General features: G+C 36.2%; 1 protein-coding gene across 1 annotated transcript in view; it reads left to right on the forward strand.

Annotated features, from left to right (window-relative positions):
* PTPRQ (protein tyrosine phosphatase receptor type Q) overlaps positions 1-21405 on the forward strand; it is a 123428-nt gene that overhangs the window by 58525 nt on the left and 43498 nt on the right. The window contains exons 37-43 of the mRNA XM_068190305.1: positions 1755-1920; positions 2391-2681; positions 2917-3192; positions 4009-4160; positions 5292-5433; positions 7036-7305; positions 16902-17234. Coding sequence (XP_068046406.1) covers positions 1755-1920; positions 2391-2681; positions 2917-3192; positions 4009-4160; positions 5292-5433; positions 7036-7305; positions 16902-17234 — 1630 coding nt within the window. The remainder of the gene's footprint in view (positions 1-1754; positions 1921-2390; positions 2682-2916; positions 3193-4008; positions 4161-5291; positions 5434-7035; positions 7306-16901; positions 17235-21405) is intronic.

The following is a 21405-nucleotide window of genomic DNA, read 5'->3' on the forward strand; positions in this document are numbered from 1 at the left end:
CAAAAATTTATACTCACAATTTGTGCAGATTCTGTTCTGCATTCCAAACAAAGACTTAAATTTTCATTGACAAACTGTTTACTTATTTATGTTATGTCGGTACTAGTGACTGCAGGCAAAACTAGGTGTTCAGATACAGGCATAAAAATCTCAGGGAAATAAATTAGAGTGTCACCTATTGTTTTCTGCATAAATAAAAATATTTTGTCCGTACAAAAAATTGGTGAAGCATTGCATTAGATAAATAAATTGATATGTATTGGTGACAGACATCAAGATCGCATGCTGAACTATCATTTTGCACAGTACTGATTCAACTGTGTGATAGAGCATATCACCACCTTCTGAAGTGGCTTCTTCAGTAGGAACTCTCCTCATGAGAAATATAATACATTTTTCAGTATGCAGTTTTAGCATGCCTGTGCTTATATGTGGTATTGCTGAATTTTTATGCCCAAATATTTCTGTTGCCTTTCTCCTGCTATAGTAAGTTTGCTCTCATGGCCTCTCTTTTTCAGAAAAACACTTACTTGAAAGCCAACTTGAATTTTAATGAAGTGGAAGGTGTGGATTTGATCTAATACCAAAAATAGGGGGCAGGCCAAATAGCTGGAATTCATCAGGGGGTTGGGCAAAATCCAGCCTACCCTGAAAATATTGCTATGTAGAAAAATTAGGATTTCTTTGGTCCTGAGAAGTGCTGTCCATGCCATCTGCTCAATGGGGCAATGTGGCTGCTGGAGAGAAATGCTACTGGCTCTTTGAATCAGCAGTGAAGATTTGACTTGCTACCCAAAGCTTGAGCTGAATACGCTTATGGGCTAAATAACTTCTCAACAATTTTCAAACCATGAACCAAACTGTGTTGGATCATCTAAGACAGGTTCATATAAATCAGTGGATGATTCAACACATTCACTTATGTGGTGTAGCTGAACTTGCATAAGTAATATGCTTTATATTTTTCTTTTCATCTTCCAAAATTGTTGATTCTAAACAGGAATAGCCTCCTTAGAGGTGCTGATCCGAAGCACTAACTTATTGTTGTAGTCACAGTATTAATGACATTTTTTTGTATAGTTCAAAAGACAGTGGGACTAGGTTCTGCTGCTATTCTTTCAGTAGCAAGTAACTGTACAAAGGAAAAAAAATTCTGTTGATGTCTTCAGTTTAACATGGTGACTCACTATAGACATTTCCTTAGAGATAATGGCATGGTGTTACTGCATGGGACAACTAGCAAAAGCAACAGTTTATCAAGGGGTGCAGTGAGATCTCTGCCACTAAAAGTTTTACGTTCAAAAATCTACTCTCATAAAAATAGATTAAAAAGAGAGAAGTCCTTTGATTTGATTAGCAATGATCCACCAAGGCATGAGTGATTCATGTAATCTATAAACAATTAGCAGATGCTGGGTTTTTTGGGTAATTTTCTTGATGAAATATGGATAAACACACTGCAATATTGCAGCTTTAATCCCTGAATTGGCATTCAACAATTACAAACAACAGAAGAAGCCAATTATGTACTCTGTAGTACTTACAAGGAGTATAAATAGACATCATACAATCAAGTATTTCAGAAAAAAATCAGTACTCATTAGGTGTCAAAGCATAGGTTTATGTCTTCTGAGTGCTATGATGAATGATGTCTGCTGGTGGTGATGGTGATGGCTAAATGGGGAACTGGAAAAAGAAATCAATGAATCAAAAACATTTTAAGTGGTAACATTTTCTTTTATTTCTCTCTTTAGAATTTCACAAGTTATGGTAATGACAGCAATGTCAGTGTGTCTCCTTTTGTAGTGCTGGATGACATGGCAAAATACAGCCATTATACTTTGTGGTTAACTGCAAGCACGGCATTTGGAGATGGAAACAAAACCAGTGAAAAAATAGATGTGTATACAGATCAGGATAGTAAGTTAATAACTTTTTTAGTGCTCATTGTATATCAGTGATTTTATTAAATATTTATTAAATATTCTCTAACAAAATTATTTTACTTTTATGATGGCAAAGTTAAAATAAGACCATTAAATTTGGTTTTTGATGCTGCAATATTTATCTTTACAAGGAAGGCATTTTGATCTGAGTCTTTGAAATACTAAGAACGTAAAGCACAAGCCTCTGTGGATACAAGCAATAACATTATTGTCTTAAGCTTTCATTAAGACTCTTTCTAAACAAATTTGACAGAAATTATTATTAATATATACCTTCAACTATTTTGCTTTTGATATTGAAACACAAATTATTTTTAAAAGTTGTAAATATTACAACTGACACTTTCACTCTAATTATATTTTGAACAGTTATTTCTTGTTGGGGTTTGTACATTTTATTACTGTAATCCATGCATTTAATTTTTTGCTTATTATCTCTCATAGTCCCAGAAGGTTTTGTTGAAAATCTGATCTATCAAAACATTTCCTCATCTTCTGTAAATGTAAGCTGGCTTCCACCATCCCAGCCAAATGGCTTAGTCTTCTTTCATGTTTCTCTAAGTTTAATGCAACTGGGAACCAGTAAGATATTATCTTTCCTTACTTACAACACAAGCATAATTTTTGATGATCTGGAGAAATACACTGATTACATTCTGAAAATCACACCAGCCACTGATAAAGGATCTTCTGAACAGCATGCTCTAAGTCTTCATATAAGAACTGATGAAGATGGTAAGATTAAGATATTTTATTAATTCCTAAGGAAATGCATAAAAAAAACCCAAATAACTTTCTAAAAGAAAAAAGTTGTTTATTTTTCTTGTTTGACTTAAAGTGTTTTTGTTATACAGTGACACAAACAACTACTGCACATTTCTATTTTAAGACTGTGAAATAGAATTTTTCATTGTAACTCATATTTTTCTGAGATTATCCTTGTTTTTCTCTTTCTTATTTCTTCATATAGTCCCAGAATCAGCACCTGTAATGAAAACGTTTTCAAATCTCTCAACTACCTCAGTTATGCTTTCATGGGACCCTCCCGTTAAACCAAATGGTATTATAATACATTATGATTTAAATCTATTTGGGCCAGAAAGGAATAACTCATTCTCTACCACCAATAATTTTATCATTTTGGAAGACCTTCTGCCATTCACATTGTACAGCATTTTTGCAGCTGCCAGAACAATAAAGGGACCTGGTCCATCCGCTATGCTTCAGTTCTACACAGATGAGTCAGGTGAGCAAATTCAATTGTAAACAATTTCAAAATATCAGCCCTATGTTACAGCATCCATCTTAGATCTGAGCATCAGACCTGTTGATATGAAGAATTAATTTTCCATTGGTCTGTGAGTGAAGACCTTTCAGACAAAGGAAGCACTTCAAGGTAAGTGTTTCCTGAGTGCTCCTCCTCCTGCCACAGTGCTTAAGAGGAGGTCACATTCTGCATAGGATTACAAAAAATAACTCCGTGAAGAAATATATTTTTTCTTTGTAATGTTTGTGGTTTGCAAAGTGTCTGGGATTTTGAAGAAAACAGTACCTTTCTCTTCATCTTGCCATGTAATTGAAAAATGATAAAACATGGAAATATTTCTGACACATTCGCACAGTTCCCCTTTACATGGACCTCCTTTCCCCTGCATGGTAAATTGCACATCTATTAAATATATGATGAGTTGTGTCCCATATATGGTGTAGGAAGCAAAGTATATCACATTCCAGTTATATATGTAATATGACTTTGTTAAATTAATCACTTAAACATCCCTACTGTCAGAACCTTAGTTCTAAGGTTCTGACAGTAGGGATATTTAAGTGATTAATAGATTTGTTAGATCTCTAAGAAGATCCTTTGCTGACTAAACATGTATTCTGGATTAATGGAATTTGTTTCATATCAAAGAGGAAGAAAAAGGCCTGAAATAGCAATGAAGTACTTCTAGCTTGAGTTTAGATAGAAATGTTAACAAAAGTACCTATGTTCTCCTGCATGTATTGTTTTACCTGGAGTATTTGTGATTTTGTACTCAATAGCATTTTTCTTTTGCAGTGCCATTAGCTCCACCCCAGAATTTGACCATTATCAACTACACCGCAGATTCTGTGTGGCTAAAATGGGATCCAAGTCCCCAGTCAAATGGTGTTATTATGAAATATAATTTTAAGATTTATCAAAACAACACTGAAAAATTATTTTTCTGGGTATGTTTATAATTAAGAGTGTATAGTCTTTTAAAGTATTTTTTCATGCTTTAGGAAAAAAAAGATATGGCAAATATTTCAAATGTCTGTTATGCTCCTAGAATTATGGAACACCTATAAATTCCTATTTGCTGAGACAGTTTATTTTCCTTCCCATCATACCTGTAATTCAATTTTTCAAATTAAACAGGAAAAATTGTTCAATTTTAGTGTGCTTTGAGCTTCTAATATTTCATTAATGGTGAGATTTATTAATCTTACTTGGTATTTTAGTGTAAGCTTAATGTTAGAAAATTACAGAAGTTAATTGTTTTGTGGCTACCTTTGTTTAACTATTTAGTATCTATGGACTTTCAAGATTCAAAAAATGTTATTATCTCAAAAAATAGTAAAAACTGTTCAGAGGTCTTCATTAAAAAAGAAAAAAATCAACTGATAAGAACTGAGTAAATTGTAAATGTTCAGGGGCAGGCTGGGTGAAGCTCTGAGTAACCCAGTCTTAAGGAAGATTCCCTGCTCACAGTATGGGGGCTGGAACTGGATGGTCTTTAAAGGCACCTTCCAATCCAAGCCATTCTATGAATCTATAATTTTATGATATACAAAATTTGATCAAGGCTTAAATCTGATTGCTTGGGTAGCCTCCAGGAATGCTCCGTGAACTGCAAAGGCAGCAAGCTGGGGTCAGGATTGCATCTCAAGCTTAGAAACTATATAGTGAGCCCTGTTCATCTGAGATGCTTGTAAAAAGCTGCAGGAAAAAGTGCTGCAGTGAGGTCCGCTGTTATTCCCCATTGTGGAAGGAAGTGCTGGCATCATCCCAGTTTCTTCCATAATGCCTGAAGGCCACGATGCGCATGTGAAGGAGGAACTGCCAATTCTACAGCCAGCTACCTTTGGAAACACATTCTCTGGGTACTCGTAGAAACCACCAAAGATCTGTAAGGAAGTAGAAGGTGAGGGGGGTTGATGTGAAACTAGAAATAGTTTTCAGTATTTGACTGAAAGCTACTCAGAGTGGAAGAGGCAAAACTGTGGCTGTAAATCTTCTGTTCATTTCAGTAAGTTCAAGGTGAAGGCTATAATGTTTCTAGAGATTAATTGTGTACTAATAATATTTCCTGCCTTAAGAACATTTCAGGTTCAAACCATGAGGCAAACATTGCTGGATTAGAACCATACAGCCCCTATTTTATCAGTGTCTCTGCGTTTACCAAGCTTGGGAATGGCAATCAGTTCAGTAATGCTGTCGAATTTACAACGATGGAATCAGGTTAGATATGATTTTTTTCTAAGCTGCAGTTCTGACAGTTTTAAATATATTTATATTTATTTTCCTTGTATGGTTGAACAAAAGTCTTCCTCTCTTCTCCAAAGAAAACATAACGTAACACTAACTCATTGTCTCTTGCCTGTGTAGTACCGATTCACATTCCTGTTGTAGACTAGGTTTGAAGTCTGATTTCGGAAGTGTAGAATTAAAAATGTCCTCATCTGAAATAAGAGGCTTACATGGCTACTATAAATCTTTTAATAGCAACACAGATAAAGGGAGGAAAATTAGATAGGTATCAGTCTTTGAAGATCAAAGCAATAATTCAGATCCCTGTGAAAATAACTGAAACATTAGCAGTATCAAAAGCAGCTGGACAAAAGATTGGCAAATGAACTGGAAATTATATTAGACAAATAGAAATTTTTAAACTTTTTTTTTTTTTTTTTAGAATTTATTTTAGATAGGAATCTAGCCACTAAAAGTGAAATACATAACATTCACTAAAGAGAGCCTATGGGTTTGTGAAAATGGCTGCTGTGCCAAACTGTATCTCCTTTGCCAGGTCAGAACAACCCCCAGGCTCTGTAAAGAGCTGTCACTGCCAGGGAACAAACATGGGTTAGGGGGCTCCCAGGTTCCTCTATACTGTTAGCAAAGGGAGCAGACCCCAAAATAAAAAGATCCCATATGATGACTACAGGTCTGGTAAGATCAGGCTTCTAGTGAAGATTCTTTTCAGAACCAGTAAAGAAGAGTTTCTGGGGAAAAGTTTTGCTGTTTATTGTACAACACCGTCAGAAATCTGGACCATCACTGAGCTGGTTCAGTTTGGCTGTTGGACTCCTGCAGCTGAAGGTGGTCCTCCTCAAAACCATGATCGTCCATCAGTTATTTCATTTCATCACTGACATTCCATACTTGTGGTATTTTCTTAATTTCTCTTTAACCAATTGTTCGTAAATAATTACTCTATTTTCAAAGTGACTGTAGCATTTTCTACCTTCATTATTTTTTTATGAACATTTTAAAAAAGTTCTTTTGCTACAGCCAGCAAATATATGGGAAACAATAAGTTGAAAGAATTTATATGAAACCTCTGAAATCTGCCCAGTGACTTCTGGACAGAGAAATGTAATATAGTGCCTAAAAGAAGTAAGGTTGACAGATAAATAAGAAAACAAATAAGGAACTTCTGCTGTTGATGCTGTTGCTATGTATATGAAGTAGGTATATAGAATATGTATACTGTGTATGTTATAGTACACTGTGTTTAAAAAAACATGGGGGGAATATGAGCAAAAAGTTTTGTTGGGGAAACAAAACTGAAGCCCACAACTAGGAAGAAGGTAGATAGATAGATGGACTCTTCTCTCTCAAGTACTAACATCAGTCACATTCACAGCAGCTGGAAATGAACCATCTAATTAGAATAAAGTCATAGTTTTGTTCTTTCAATGTGTTTCTTTATTAATTTATCTGACACTGCAATGTATTACTCTTGCTATGAACACTGGCTCTGCTTCTCTAATGATACTGTTCTGTGATTATAATTTTAGTTGAGTGTGCATGTTAATCTTTGGTGCCTGTGTATCCTTTAAGTGCCAGACGCCGTACAGAACATTCGTTGTATTGCAACAAATTGGCAATCGATCCTAGTGCAGTGGGACCCTCCTGCTTCAGCCAATGGCATAATTACACATTACGTCATAGCAGTTGAAGGAAATTCTACAAATTTTTCATCTTATGGTACACTGCATACTTTTAGAAATCTGCTTTCCAACGTTACTTATCAAATTAAAATAAAAGCTGCAACGTCTGCTGGAGATGGTGAAGAACAGATATGCAATGCCAGTACACTTCCAGAAAAAGGTAAATAATTATTCAACTTAATTTTTTGTTTAATTTAAATTATGACTATGAAACAAGCAGGCTTGAAAAAACTGCTTCAATACAGTTAAATCATTCTGTTGTTTATATTTCTTGCTAATAGAAAAACAGGGCTTCCTCTTTCTCTTGTTTTAGAACACACCTAGTGATGAGAATAAATTGCCATTTTTAAAAACACAGGTTTTTTTAAAATAGTTTTTTAATTAATTTATGATCACATATTATTTTTGTCATATAATATCTGCCTTGTTCCTAGTTTATTTATCATATTTGAGACTGTATGTCTGAAAAAAATTTTGGGAGGGAAATTGTTGTCATTTTGTTTTTACTAACTGTCAGTGGTATGAATTCAATGACAATAAAGCTGCTCAGAATTCAGGAAATTGAGAAGAATTTAGCCTCTACAAGCAAACTTTGTCATAACTTTTCATAGGCAGGATTTTTTAAAACAAGAAAGAAAATTGTGAGCTAGATCCAAAGAAAAATGTAGACAGGTTTTCTGGCATTGAAGTAAAAAATTGTTACCCAAAGTCTGTCTTCTTTTTTCTCTCCACACACACACTTAACACTTCACCTAATCTTGGCAGTGCTTTCACTTGACATGTGAAACATGGAGATGATATTCTGTGCAAAATATAATTAGTTCTATGTGAATAGCTGTGTACCTGTCTTCTAAACTGAAAGTGGAGAGGAGCTCAAATCTGAATCCAGGAAGCAAAGGCCTGTTTCAGTCCCCCAGTCAGGGATGATTGCTCTCTTGGGACTATTTCTTGGGATTGTTTTCTTCTTTTGTGATAGTTAAATATAAAAATTAAAAAAAAAAAAGTTAAGTAAGAAATATCCAGATAAGATTTCACATTTCTACTAAACTACAGGAGAAATTATTGCATTTTGCTCTTTTATTTGTGTTCTCTTAGGTGACATCAATTTATGCAATGAAGCTGAGGAGGTCTCTGTTTCAGGATAATTAGAAAACACAGGGGTGGGATGGAGGAGCACTACTGTACTCCAGAGGCTTAGAAGCCAAACCTAGCTTTTGTAATACTTTATTACTAAGTTTTTTAATAACTTAAAAGATGAGTTGCAGCACTCATATATACTTCAACTAAAAGAGTGAATTTTCCCAGATCTGTCAAATAATAAAAGAATCTGTGTCAGCAACAAGGTGTTGGTTCAGAATGACAAATGGAGGGGAGCAGCTCAGTTATGCACACTTGAGTCAGACACTGAACTTGGAGGAGATCAGACTTACCCTTACTCTTAGACTTCTTGTTGCTAGCTTCCTGAGTGGCATGCACCTCCACTGGATCCCTCCTGTCCACAAAGCCTTGGGTCCCATTATGAACTTTGATTTCCACACTTCTTAAAATTAGACTTGTGGATGTGCGTGTCTGAATGAATCTAGACCACGTCTGTGCTGTCAGCTGAACTGCTGCTGTTTTGGTTCCAGATCAAAAGGATGAGCTCCAAATGAGGACAAGCCCCTTGCTGGCATATTTTGGCTAACATTGTGAAAATAGCCAGGGTTGTACTTTGATGCGTGCCCCTCCTCATGATGCAGTCTATCCCACTAAAGCCTGGCCACACATGTTATTTGAACTATGATGTGGTACATTCATACACATTTCTGATGAAAGTTTTCTGTCTAAATTGGCTTCCTTGCCAGCAGTTCCCTTACAGATGCTGCCAGTTTGTGAACCCTGATGGTCCCCTTCTGTCCAGAACTTTGGCCTGGTTCATCTGTCCTCTTGTTTGCTCAGAAACTTCTGTTCATCAGCAGGGCTCAAAATCCACTTTTGAAAAGACAAAACATTGTTTAAATATCAGACATGAGCATACTCTTACACAACATTTTACACTGTTGGCTGGAAATAATGTAGTGAGCTGAGCTGCCGTGCTCGATGTTAGATGCGTGTGTTCCTGCATTTCTGGATGTTTCTCAAACGCAGTCAGAAGGCTCAAAGCTTTCTTTTACACCATGGTTGCTGAACAGTCAACCCTCAGAGCTAGAGCAAGACTGAACCTGGGCAGGCATAGAGTTCAGACTTGGAGATAGTTGCATAGAAGGGATGTTACCCTCTGGTAACAAAGGAGAACAGTAGATTTCCAGGTGCTTCACATCTTGGAGGATGGGGGAAAAGCTTCTAGCAGTGTTAAAGAAGCCTGACACCTGAGAAACTTAATTGTTGGGATTTCTGAGAAATTTGGGATTGGATATTAATTAGTCCTTGAGGAAAGACTGAGAAAACTGTGGATTAAGCTTTGGCTTTAGGGAGCAACTGGTGTTGTCTTATGGTCCATGTTATAAGGAGTTGTGCTAGCAGGGAAAAAAAACAGTCTTTATTTTGTAACATTTGTTTTATGTGTCTTATCACTGGGAGTTTTACTAAGTGAAGGATTTATACTACAACACGTGTACTTTTTGCCACAAACTCTGCACTGACCCTCTCTTGCTTCATTGTTGCTTAGTCATATTTACAACAAACTAGTTATAATTAGGACATTTCCTTAGCTGTGTGTTTGCATGAATTGTTTTGTAGTGACTGGATACTAGGAATTGGAGATTCATGGATGGGAATGGAAACAGTTTTATAGCTGTTGTCAGCTTCTTATTTATGGTGGTCTAAGATTAGTCACAGAATATGTAGCCAGCACTGAGTCACTGACAATGCATTTATTTCTGACATGAAGTGAAATCGAATTTGGCTCAGTGTCTCACTGCATAGCATTTGACCTTTAAATTCTTGGCAAGATTGCCTTTTTTGAGGTAAATTTGTTCGTATCTGGGTACAATTAAACATCAATCATGGAGCTTAAATTTATGAGGAGATTAGTAGTGTTTTTTGTCTAATCTAGCTCCATTGTCATGGTAAACCACCTCTGCCAGGCTGCAGTATGTTACAAAAGCTGTCAGCTTTGTAGTGGTGGTATTAGTTTGTGATTAAATACATTATAGGGGATATGAAAGATAATATAGTGTACCTACACATGCATAAATGAGTTAGGATTTTATGACTGAATATATCCTTGGATTATTTTCAAGATAATGCACATACTAAAATGAAATTTCATTAAGGTTGAAAGAATTTTTAGAAGCAAGAGACAGCCATAAAATAGTAGGAAACTTCTCCAAAAGGCACACTAAAGCTGTGAATATTCAGTTAATTCACAAATCTGGGATAAGTGTGTCAGTCATTCAGTTTACAATAAAAATAGAACAATTAAAAAGCCACTTGGGGGTATCCAAAGCTTGAGTAATAAAAAGAAAATGGTTTCTGCTTTAATTTTTTTTCATTTCGATTTTTCTTTATAGTCTTTTCACTGTTTTCTGAGAATATCAATCATGTTGATTGCATTATTAAGACACAGAGAGTAATTTCCCCACTTCTCCCCCTTACTGCCAGTCATACCTGATATTATACCTGAACACAGTCTAAGAAGAGGTTGAGGCCCCCACTGTACTCTGGTGACAGTCCTTACCATTTGTTTTCTGCTAAACAGAGATGCATTCATGATGACATGCATTTAAAAGAAATATGGTTAGAAATTTGCCCAAGAAGCATTTTTTCATTTAACCTGGGCTTCATTTTCTAGGCCATTAACTTGTAGCTATACACAGAAGTATGCCTTGTGAATAAAGAAGAGTGGTGCCTAAAGGAATTGGTGATGGGAAAGTTTCTCAGGTCTTTTGGTGTGGAGGCGGCAAATTAGCATCATCTTTTGTTACATGTGCACAAAATGTATTACTCCATTGCACAAGGAACACTCTAAATGTTCTGGATTTGTATCTCCAATATGGAGGTTCCCACTGGAAAATGTGGGCTTTTTTTAATCAAGACCTTTGAGAAACACAAAGCATAGTGTTTAAAGCCATCTTCACATACAAGGAAATGCTGTTTCCTTCATCATAAATCCTTTTGTCAGGATCTGGCAGTTCATGACAGCTCTGAGCTGGAGTTACATGATTTTCCTCATTAAGTAGTGAAGAAAATGACAGATGACCATGATGCACTGCAAGAATATTTAAACCCATGCCCCCAAGTTGTTCTTAGGGCTGCAAGTAAGATGTGCAGTGCAGATGGTTTGCCCTGGTTGTCCTGAGGAATCAGCCTGCTGAAAAGCCACTGTATTGGAAATGTCCAAGCTTCAGTGTCCCCTGTCACTAATGAAGAAAAGGGCTGTGTGTTTCACATGTTCACTCCCTGCTGCAGGTTCACATTTTGTAATTGTATTAGAGTAAAATCATCCAAAAAATTGCAGAGTGAAGTAGGAACAAGAATCTTTGAAACACTTCTTTCCAAGATGACTAATTTTTTTCCCAAATGTAATTTTCTTTATGTAATATGGACTTCTTTGCGTCTTATGATTAGTTGTTTGGTCCAAATTTAAGTTAATGGCTTTGAGGCTGATGGGAAATCTTCAATAGAAAAATGCAGTGTCACTTGGTTGCTGCCAATGAAATTGTACTGGTGTTATTTTTATAAGAAGATTGATAAAAGTAGATTATTCATATTGCATAAGATAAAGGCATTTTTGTCTTTTTTGTAGGGACTAGGTCAACTCTGCATTAATATGTAAGAAATGGTGATGACATATGTGGAAAGCTGACATGGATCATACAGGTCAAATACAAATGTTTACTGAATAGCAGACAGTGTTTTAGTCTAATGGAAAGCTGAACATTTAAGACTTGAGTACAGGCAGATTTTCACTACTCTTTTTTGCTTAAAGAAGTGCATTTCTCTCTAGATTTGCATTATTTGATTTTTCAGTTCTTACATCCCACTGTTGGATACTGAGTTTTCTGATGGGCTAAGAACTGAGAAACATGGTCCATAGAGGCTCATTTAAGACATGCTCTCAAGTGTGCAATTTCCTTTAAACCATGTCTGATAATGTCAGTCCAAAGTCATGGGAAAAAAATCTACAGTTTTTTTTACATTTTTATGTTAGCAAAATAATTTGGGTCCTATTCATGATGTACTTATTCATACTGAGCAGGACTTTATATCATGATGAGTCCCCTGAAGTTAACATTCTATATTCAAGTAGTATTTAGCATGATCAGGGTTATCAGCTTAACCCATGGAACTCATTTGTGTAACTAAACTTTCAAAATTTAAGAGATGATCAATACAGAGTATTTATTTTCTTTTCAGTTATTTCTATTTTCTGAAGACTTTTTTTGGTTTGTGCCCACTGCTGTCGGTTCTACTTTGTTCTTCACTTTCCTCCTATTGATGCTCTTAATACCGCCCAACAGGCTTCTAGGCTGCCGCAGTCCTTTTAATCCGAACTCCAGCTACAAGCAGCTGTTCTGTAGGCAGGCTTTTTTTTATTAACTTTGTTAGGAACTATGCCATATCATATTACTGTCTTCAGTTCATGGCCCATGCAGCTGTAGTTGCTGCTTTCCACAAAAGTCTCCACAGAAAGCCATAACCTCTCTTTTCTCAGTAGATTTGTGTATGTGTCCTTTGCTGCCCTTAGATTATCTTTGCATTGTGAGTAAGGTTTTTTCTGCCAAGTGTTTTTTGTTAGTTTAAACCAGTTCTAGTGGCCAATTTCAACTGATATAAGTCTTTACACTGTGCTAGTGCTTTTTCTACCAGGAATTTCCTTTTATTTATGTTATCAAATAAAAACTTAATCTCAGATCAGTCCACCATCTTTGGAAGGGCTGATTAGCATTGTAGCCAGACAAGTATATGGCCAAGGTCTGCCAAACTAACTTCTGTTTGGGAGTTTAATTTTCTGTCAACTTCAGTGAGAGCTCAGGCATGTAAATAGGTTTTAGGAGCTTAAAATCTCATGTAGATCTGATTTCAGTTGCTTTTCATTGAAATTTAGGCATCATATGAACAATGGTAGATGAATCTGAAAATACCTCATTCCTCTTCCATTCCAGAAACTGAATTCACCAGCATTTCATGGTTAGCCTCTCTGCCAGCTCCCCATCTGGCTTCCAAAAGCTAAATTAGAAGCTATTAAATGAAAAATTAGGTGGAGGACATTGCACCAAATGTTTCAGACTTAGAAAAACTCCCTACTCCCAGAGATAGTTGAATTATAGCAAACATAATACAATAGGGAAAGACTGAGATATGTGATGAGACTTAAGGGATCCTGTGTATGATTCTTGGGAAATTTAAGCTTGATATTAGGATGAGAATGTCCACTAGCTAATCAGAGCACAGTCCTCAGCAATTAGTGTCTTACAATACCACAATCACAACCTTTTTCATGCCTTTTCTTTCAGTGCACCTTCTGGAAATTTGGATTAATAATACAATTCCCATTAGGTACATAGCAAATTGTCAGTGTATAAGAATTGAAAATAAGTCTTTATACAGTTCCGATGTAACCTGAAATAATAATTGAAAAATATGCGGTTTCTGACTTCCAAAATTTTTAGTGTGAACAGTGATACTTCATCATAGTTAAAATTTCATCATGTTCAGAAAATTTAGACAAGCTGCATGATTACTCTAGGAAGCATGGAATGGTTTCTTCAAATCAGTACCATCTGTGGAGAGAAAAAGTTGGGGGAATTTTAGTCATTCTTGAGGAATGGAAATCTGATTCTCCATGCTAGAGTAATTGTAATCCTCTTTGTATCTGTAACCCAATAGCATAGCTGTCTTGAAATTGCCTCTGAACACAATCACCAAGTTCAAGAGACACTGTGCCACTGGGTGTCACTGCTCTTCACTTTGGCCCTAGGACCAAACCACTTTGATCTGCTCCAGTTTCAGGTCACATCTTTTCATTTGTTCTAATGAGTTGATTACATTTATAGTTGATTTGCCTATGTAAGGAAGGAGACAAAATTAACTTGATTTTAAACTGACTAATGTTTAAGGCTCTGATTCCATTTTAAAGGTCTGTCCAGGGAATGACAGAGAAAATTTTACTGTGAGTTCTGCTGACTGACCCTTGATTTCTAGGTTCAAAATATTTTGTTTATATGGGTTTTCATAAACTGAAAAAAAGACAACATGAAATAGCTATCAAAGCTTTTTTGTGAAAGAATAAATGCTTGTCTGATTGTCTGCTATCAGGATACCTGCAAGTTTATATTTTAAAATGGTAGTTTTCATGTAGTGTTATTGGGATAATCCCAGGTGTTACCTTCAGCCTTGTGAAGATAGTGTGTATGGGCATCCTCAACAGTCAGTGGGAAAAAGGACAGATGAAAGAGAAACATCATTTCTCCACCCTGCATTCTTCCCCCACTTTCAGGGAGTTTGTCTCTTTTCCAAATAAAAGGAAAGCTCATAAAGGCTGGATTTATTAGAATGTTGTTAGTCTGCCAGAGAGCCTCCAAATCAGAGCCACCATCATTTTGCCTGATATAATTTCTAATTATATTAAAGCCAAGCATCTTTTCCTTCTTTACTGCAAAAATGCTAACACTCGGTTATTTTGATGTCATCATGCATGTTGAAAATAAGGGAACCAGGTACTGTCCTTAAGAAGGAAAGGCCACCATGGTGTCCAGACAATGAGCATTGCTCTTCCTGTATCTGTGACCAGCCTCTGTAACCTGCCTTGTTTTAGGTGCAGAGACTGCAGTTGTGCCAGCCAGGGCTTAACCAGCTGCACATTTGAGCAAATGAAGGTATATATTTCCACCTTCCTACTAACACCCAGTAACTAAGCAGTTACTATCTGCTTTATGGCAAACCCTTGTAACTGTATTGGAATATAGCCCAAGAGTTAGTTTTCTATTCTAGCCCACATTTTATCATTATTCTATTTGAGTGTGTAAGAAATCATATTTTTGCAGCATCTTAACAGATATTAACAGCTGACATTACAACAGAGTAGAAGATTTATGGAGGAAAAATACAGGTATTTTCTTCTAACCATGTAGCATTTCTCTGCCTTTATTTTCCATAAAGTAGTAGTCAAACTAGGACATTTCTTGTAATTTATACAAATAGCTAATACAGTTTATAGAGCTTTTATGACAATATTGCAGTTATTTATTTTTTTGAAAGTGTGCAAAATATTAGATCTCCAAATCTGAGCAAGCATGAATGGTACTGCATGTTTCGATGTTTTTTACTACTCTCTGTACTTATCTTCATGCTAATAACAACAGAGAAAAACAACTTTAATTTTGATATCATGGAGTATAATGATGGAAGTTGTCTTTAACAAAGATTTTTTTAATAAAGTTTGCTCTTATTCTATGTCTGGTTAGTGTGTAGCAAGATGGGAGCCTATGGGGCTGTTGCATGTTGTGGTGTTGTGTACTTGTGTATGAGAGCTCAGTGGAAGAACAGGAAGGCCCGTGGTTCTCTGCCTACTCCCTCTCCTGCAGACTCCACCTGCTTTGGGTTAATTTGAAGGGATTTTAATTTCTCAGCCTTTTCATCAACAGAGCTTTGTCTGATTCAGAATTTATATTTCTTGTTAAACATCCGTATTTAGTGGAGAAGTTTTAGCTTATTATATTGTGATGATCTTAATAAAAAAAATGTTGCAGACAAAAGCAAAGATCAGATATTCCCATGAGGCTGAAAGAAAATGAAAAGGAGTGTTTTCTCTTTCTTCCCCAGTAACGTTGGTCTGGGATCCTTTTCCTCTTTATGTAAGCCTTGGGACTTCTTCAGTTTCAGTTTGAGGATGTATCATGTGTTTTTCTTTTACCAGTGATACCTCTCACCCCAAAGACTCTAAAGCACTCTTTTAAGCTATGTGCACACAATGATTTCTGAGCTGATTTTTCTGCACAGTTTTTTGCCATAGAGAGTATTAGTATTATCTTACAGAGTCTTAGAGATAATATTAGCTTTCTCCATGTCTATGTGATATAGCACAAAACCATATGTTGCAACTAGTCTGTGAAATCTGGGAGTACACTGCTGACTCAATATAGACAGGGTAAATGTGTGTACATGTATATGCATGTACATACATGCACTGCTTCTCTCTCATGGACATGAATATAACCTGCATATAAATAAATGGAATCAAAGTTTGTGGGAAGTTTATTTTTTATCTTTTATTCAGCTCTTTCTCTTAATGTTCTTCTAAAGCATTTCTGTAATGCCAGACAAACATATTGCATGTGTCGATACTTTTCATTCAGAAGGTGAAAAAGGAGACTTATGAAACTTACCTTGATGTGTTGTGTGAGGATTTCGTATATTAACAAGAGAGAGGGAGACACATGAGTATTTCTAAATGAGAGGTGAAGAACCCCAGTTAGAACCCACAGTAAAAGATGCTATGGGTAGCATAGAAAAATAACTTTGTGTAATATTCCCTCAATTAGTGGAGATATAGCCCCAAAAGTAGCAGTAGAAATGTCACACCTCTCAAAGCTGGTCCTACATCCCATGCCTGAAAGAATTTTTCTCTATTTCAAAAGCTATAGTAAATGTATACCACCTAAATATTTACAGTATGATTTATGCCATTGGAAATATTGCTTATTAAACATAAGAAGTTGAATCTTGGTCTTTAGATATGGTTATTAAAATATGTTTTCAATAGTGGATAAATGTCATGTAGTGCAATCACTTTTCATTCAAATTAAGGTATCTTACAAGTGTTTTAATCTGTAGTTCCTAGTGCTCCCAGGGATATTGTTTTTTCCAATGTGCAATCAACAAGTGTGACCTTGCATTGGAGAGCACCAAAATCTATCCTTGGCTACTTTCAAAACTACAAGATTACCACACAGCTACAATCCATCCACTGCAGTGACTGGGAAGCTATGGAATGTATTGAATATGAGATGCATCAGTATTTATATGAAAATGTCATGGATGACTGGATAGAAGACACAGTGTATGGACTGAAAAAATACAGATGGTACAGATTTGCTGTTGCTGCCAGTACGAGTGTTGGTTATGGCAGTTCTTCACCTTGGATTTCAACTCAAACCCTTCCTGGCTGTAAGTAAGGATGTCTGCCGTGTCTCATAATGCTATAGCAATGTGATGTTCATCTAAATAACAAGAAATCTTGTTAGAAGTTATTTCTTCATAAACCTACAATACTGATGAAGTCAAAAAGGATTTATAGCAACTCTTGACCTATTTTATATATATATATATATATATATATATATATATATATATAATATATTATATATATATATATATATGATATAGATATAAATCGTGTGGTAGCTATACATACCTAGCACTGATTGATATGATTGATATGTCAATGTATTTTGTGTACAGATTTATATTTACTGCTTACCTAACAGCATTCCAATCCTCAGCTGTACTACATGTGTAGACTTGGTAAGTCTGAATTTTTGCTAGTGTGAGTTGATATGTCATTTTTTAGTACAATTTCATTTTTTAGTACAATTTCACCTGTGGGGTGTGCCAAAGAAAAAGGTATTTTAATTCCTTGACTCAAAGTCTGTTCATTAAGTTGTAAAATTTTCCTGAAATTCTGTTGTGTGTTTTTGGCAATGGAATTTAAGCAGTAGTTTCAGAGCAATTAAGATTTCTTTCCAAAACCATATCCACCTACAGAGTTTACTAATCAGAGTAGCCATGTAACATGTAAAGGATTGCCATGACACATATTAGAACTCTCATGCCTCAGCTGAGGATTTAAGTTTCCAAGTAAGAGAAGCAGTAGTTGTCATAAATAAGTCAGCACTAAAGATTTGAGAGAAGAGTACATGAAACATAAATTATTTAGGCAGTTGTCATGGGAATATATGACCTTCCCTACCAGCCATCCCAGGACACAGAATATCTGAGAGCTGGCCTCTGTAGAACAACTGAGAATCACCACAGATTGCCTGGCTTAATCACAGCTCTTTCAGTCATTTTCCCTTTCAAAATAATAGTAATAATAGAGCCACCAGGTACTTAAACAGCTGTGTACCAAGGACTACTCAGTGGTCCAGATATTTACCTTGTCCCACTCATGGTTTTATAATCATGTGATGTGAACACAGGAGGTTTTGGGTGCTGTAATAGTAAACATCATAGCAGCCTGATTTTTTATAAAACTCAGAAGTAGTCCTTTGAATTGAGAAGTTCCCAACTCAGCTGCAGAGTCATTTTCATGTGCACTTACTTTCTTTGTCCAGTGACTCATGGGGAACCTTTGCCTGTAAATCAATGCAACATTTTAAATTAAAGAAAAAAACCCAACAAACCCAGATGGAGCAGAAAATAGATAACAGAAGTTCTGCACATCCTGAGCAACTCTTGAGCCAGCAGCTCTGGGGAGATTTCTTACTAATAAATTGATAGAACTCAGCTGCTGATGTATGCAAATACTTTTGAAAAAATTGTTGCTGAGTTCAAAACAGTTAGGGATTTTAACTGGAAGGAGAAGCAGATAATGAAAACATATATAATTGGATAAAGTTAGGATACTTTTTATGATTTCCTCTTCAGACAGTGATGATTTGTTTTAAGAGAGAGCTAGTTTCCTATCCAGTCCCACTGAGAAGATGGTAGTTAAAAGTATAAACATCTTAATAGACTGCATGAGCCCTTTCCCTGCCAATTCAGTGTCCTTCTTTGCAGTAGGTCCTCTGTGTGTTCTATTAAATAGTTTAAAAGTGGTGGGGTCGAAGGTATAAAAGTTCCAACAGTTCTTCCAGCCCAAGTGTCTGGGGCTGCTGACCTGTATCTGTGGTGATGGAAGTAGGCAGCAATGAATATCCTGTGAGTTAAACTGGTGACACATCAGGAGATAAGCTGCCTATAAAAGACACTGCTGTGGAGTCAAGGAAGCATGGGCATTATTCCAAATGTCATGTCTGGGCACTGGTCTTTTTCCTGCGGTAATGGCAATCAGCTGAGGAGGTAAAAAAAAGACGAAGGTGATATGATACATCTGGGTAGACAGCTGGCAGCTCCTGCTTCAGCAGTACTGGGAGCCTCCATGAGCAGTGGCTGATCTCAAGCAAGGGCAGGTTTCTAGGTACCTCATACTTTTCAAAGCCTAGTTTTTAGAATTGCTGTTTAAAATCCCCTCAGTTCTGCTCTTTCTTTTGCAAAGGTTATGGCCTCTGTCAGGAAAGAGAAATCCAGAATGCACTAAGCAGATTCGGCACTCTGGGCAGCAATGTAAAGTGTATGCAGAAAACAGGTGTTGATCTCCCTCTCCTTTCCCTCGTGAACAGGGCCAAGCATCCTCTGGATTAGCCTGGTGATACATAGCCAATATACATGGTCTGTTAGGGCTTAAGAGTGCTTAGCTGCTATGTAAAATACCCTGAGTACTTAGCCCATAAAATCAATGGAAGTTGTGTTTGCACATTTGAAGGCAGAAGATAGGCACTGTTTCACTTGATTTTCAAGTGCCTCTGTAGGACATTGTTTCTACCAAAGGTAAAGTTACTTTTGTTGTGAAATAATAGTTAAAGGATTTTTTTTTCTTCATAATTCATTGGGTTCTCAGAAATCTGTGTTTCTTTCAAGCCTAAAGAAAATATTTAAGTATTATATTCAGGAGGTTATTTATTATCATATTCAGGAGGAGCATATAAGGTGAAAACTGTTAGACTCATTTCCCAGAATATAAACAGAAAAACCTCAAGAGCAGAAAATTTACATAAATGAAATCCTAAATATTTTTGACACGTTCTGAGGATTTGATTGTTGTGCTAAAGCAGAAATTCCTAGTAATTCTGACTATCCAGTGAATAAGGTGAGGATCTTAGCTGTTTATTTCAGTTGTTCATTATGAAGACAAATGTAAGGGTATAGGAATTATTTTCAAGATTAACTCATTTGCAAGTTTCAAACAAAAAATAATGGCAGTGTTCTGTACTGAGAGTGGTTCTAGAGTTACTCTGGGAAAATATTATAGATTGTTAGTACAGCCCAGTTCTCATATCACACAGATAAACTGTTCAACCTTCTGTCTTGCAGATTATCCTCACAGGAATTGTCTTCCTGTCTCATAAAGTAGTGTGATGGCACCATTATTACTTAACTGATTGATTGCCCTAGAGCCAAATCTATTCTACAAGATTAAATATTTCCATTGTTACTTAGATTTATATAGTTACCAGCACAGAAGATCACAGTGTTGTGTCACAGTAAGGGAAAGGGCAAGCAATGTTTTCCATAGCTATGGAAACTTTGTTCCCTCACACCTACACTTACCCCAAGTTTCACTATTACATTTATGATGAGAATAAGATTGGCTGAACTTAGGTTTTCTGAGAGAAAAATAGCCGTGGAGGGTCAGTGTTAGATGGAAAATGAATGACAGTGAGATCACTGACCTCATTTTGGATCTCATACAGTTACACAATGCACTGTTTTTTGGTAAACTGCCAAGTTCTCCAGTGCCAGGATACACTGAGGTACAAAGGAAAATCCCAGATGTTCGAATGTCCCATGAAGGCCAGGGCATAGAAGCCAGACATAGAAGTCCCATGAAGGCCAGGGCAGAGGGTTGTGCTTCTCTTTTCAGCGCCTTCTTTCCCAATCCCTGCTGATAGCCAGTTGCTTGGTACTATTAAAGAAATGTTTCTGTGTGATGAAAAGTAATGAGATTTCACATCTTGTTATGTGTTCTTTCTTCTGGAAAGCTTTGCCTGGGAGAACTTGTTTTTCTTTGTTTGTTACATTTCCTCAAAAGTAAACATCTGAAAATAATTATGGGCTAATATAAGATATAACTGTTTAAAATTACATAAAAATAACCTAGGTGATTAGAAATAAAATAACTGAAGCACACATTTATATATATATATATATACTGGTAAGCATGAATTTCTGTTAGAAAACTGGAGTATTCAGTCTTATTTTTGAAGATTATGCTAAATGATGGACTATCCAGACTTATCTTCAAACTAACACACTTAACTGCTGCCTTAGCATCAGGACACAGATGGATGGGAAAGATGACCCTGACCTCCATAAGACCCACATTCCTGTGCAAGGATAGAAGCATGATAATCAGGAAATGATGGTTATTAGTTACAGAAAATGCATTATTGTGAAAACCAGGAGAAAAGTGCTTATGAGAGGAAGTGATTGGATTATGGGGGAATGAGAGAATAAGACTAGGTCATTTCTCCAGAGTAAATTACTGTGATTTATAAGAGAAAGGGGGTAGTGACATCAT

The sequence above is a fragment of the Anomalospiza imberbis genome, chromosome 5, assembly GCF_031753505.1.
Source record: "Anomalospiza imberbis isolate Cuckoo-Finch-1a 21T00152 chromosome 5, ASM3175350v1, whole genome shotgun sequence".
Classification (NCBI taxonomy): Eukaryota; Metazoa; Chordata; class Aves; order Passeriformes; family Viduidae; genus Anomalospiza; species Anomalospiza imberbis.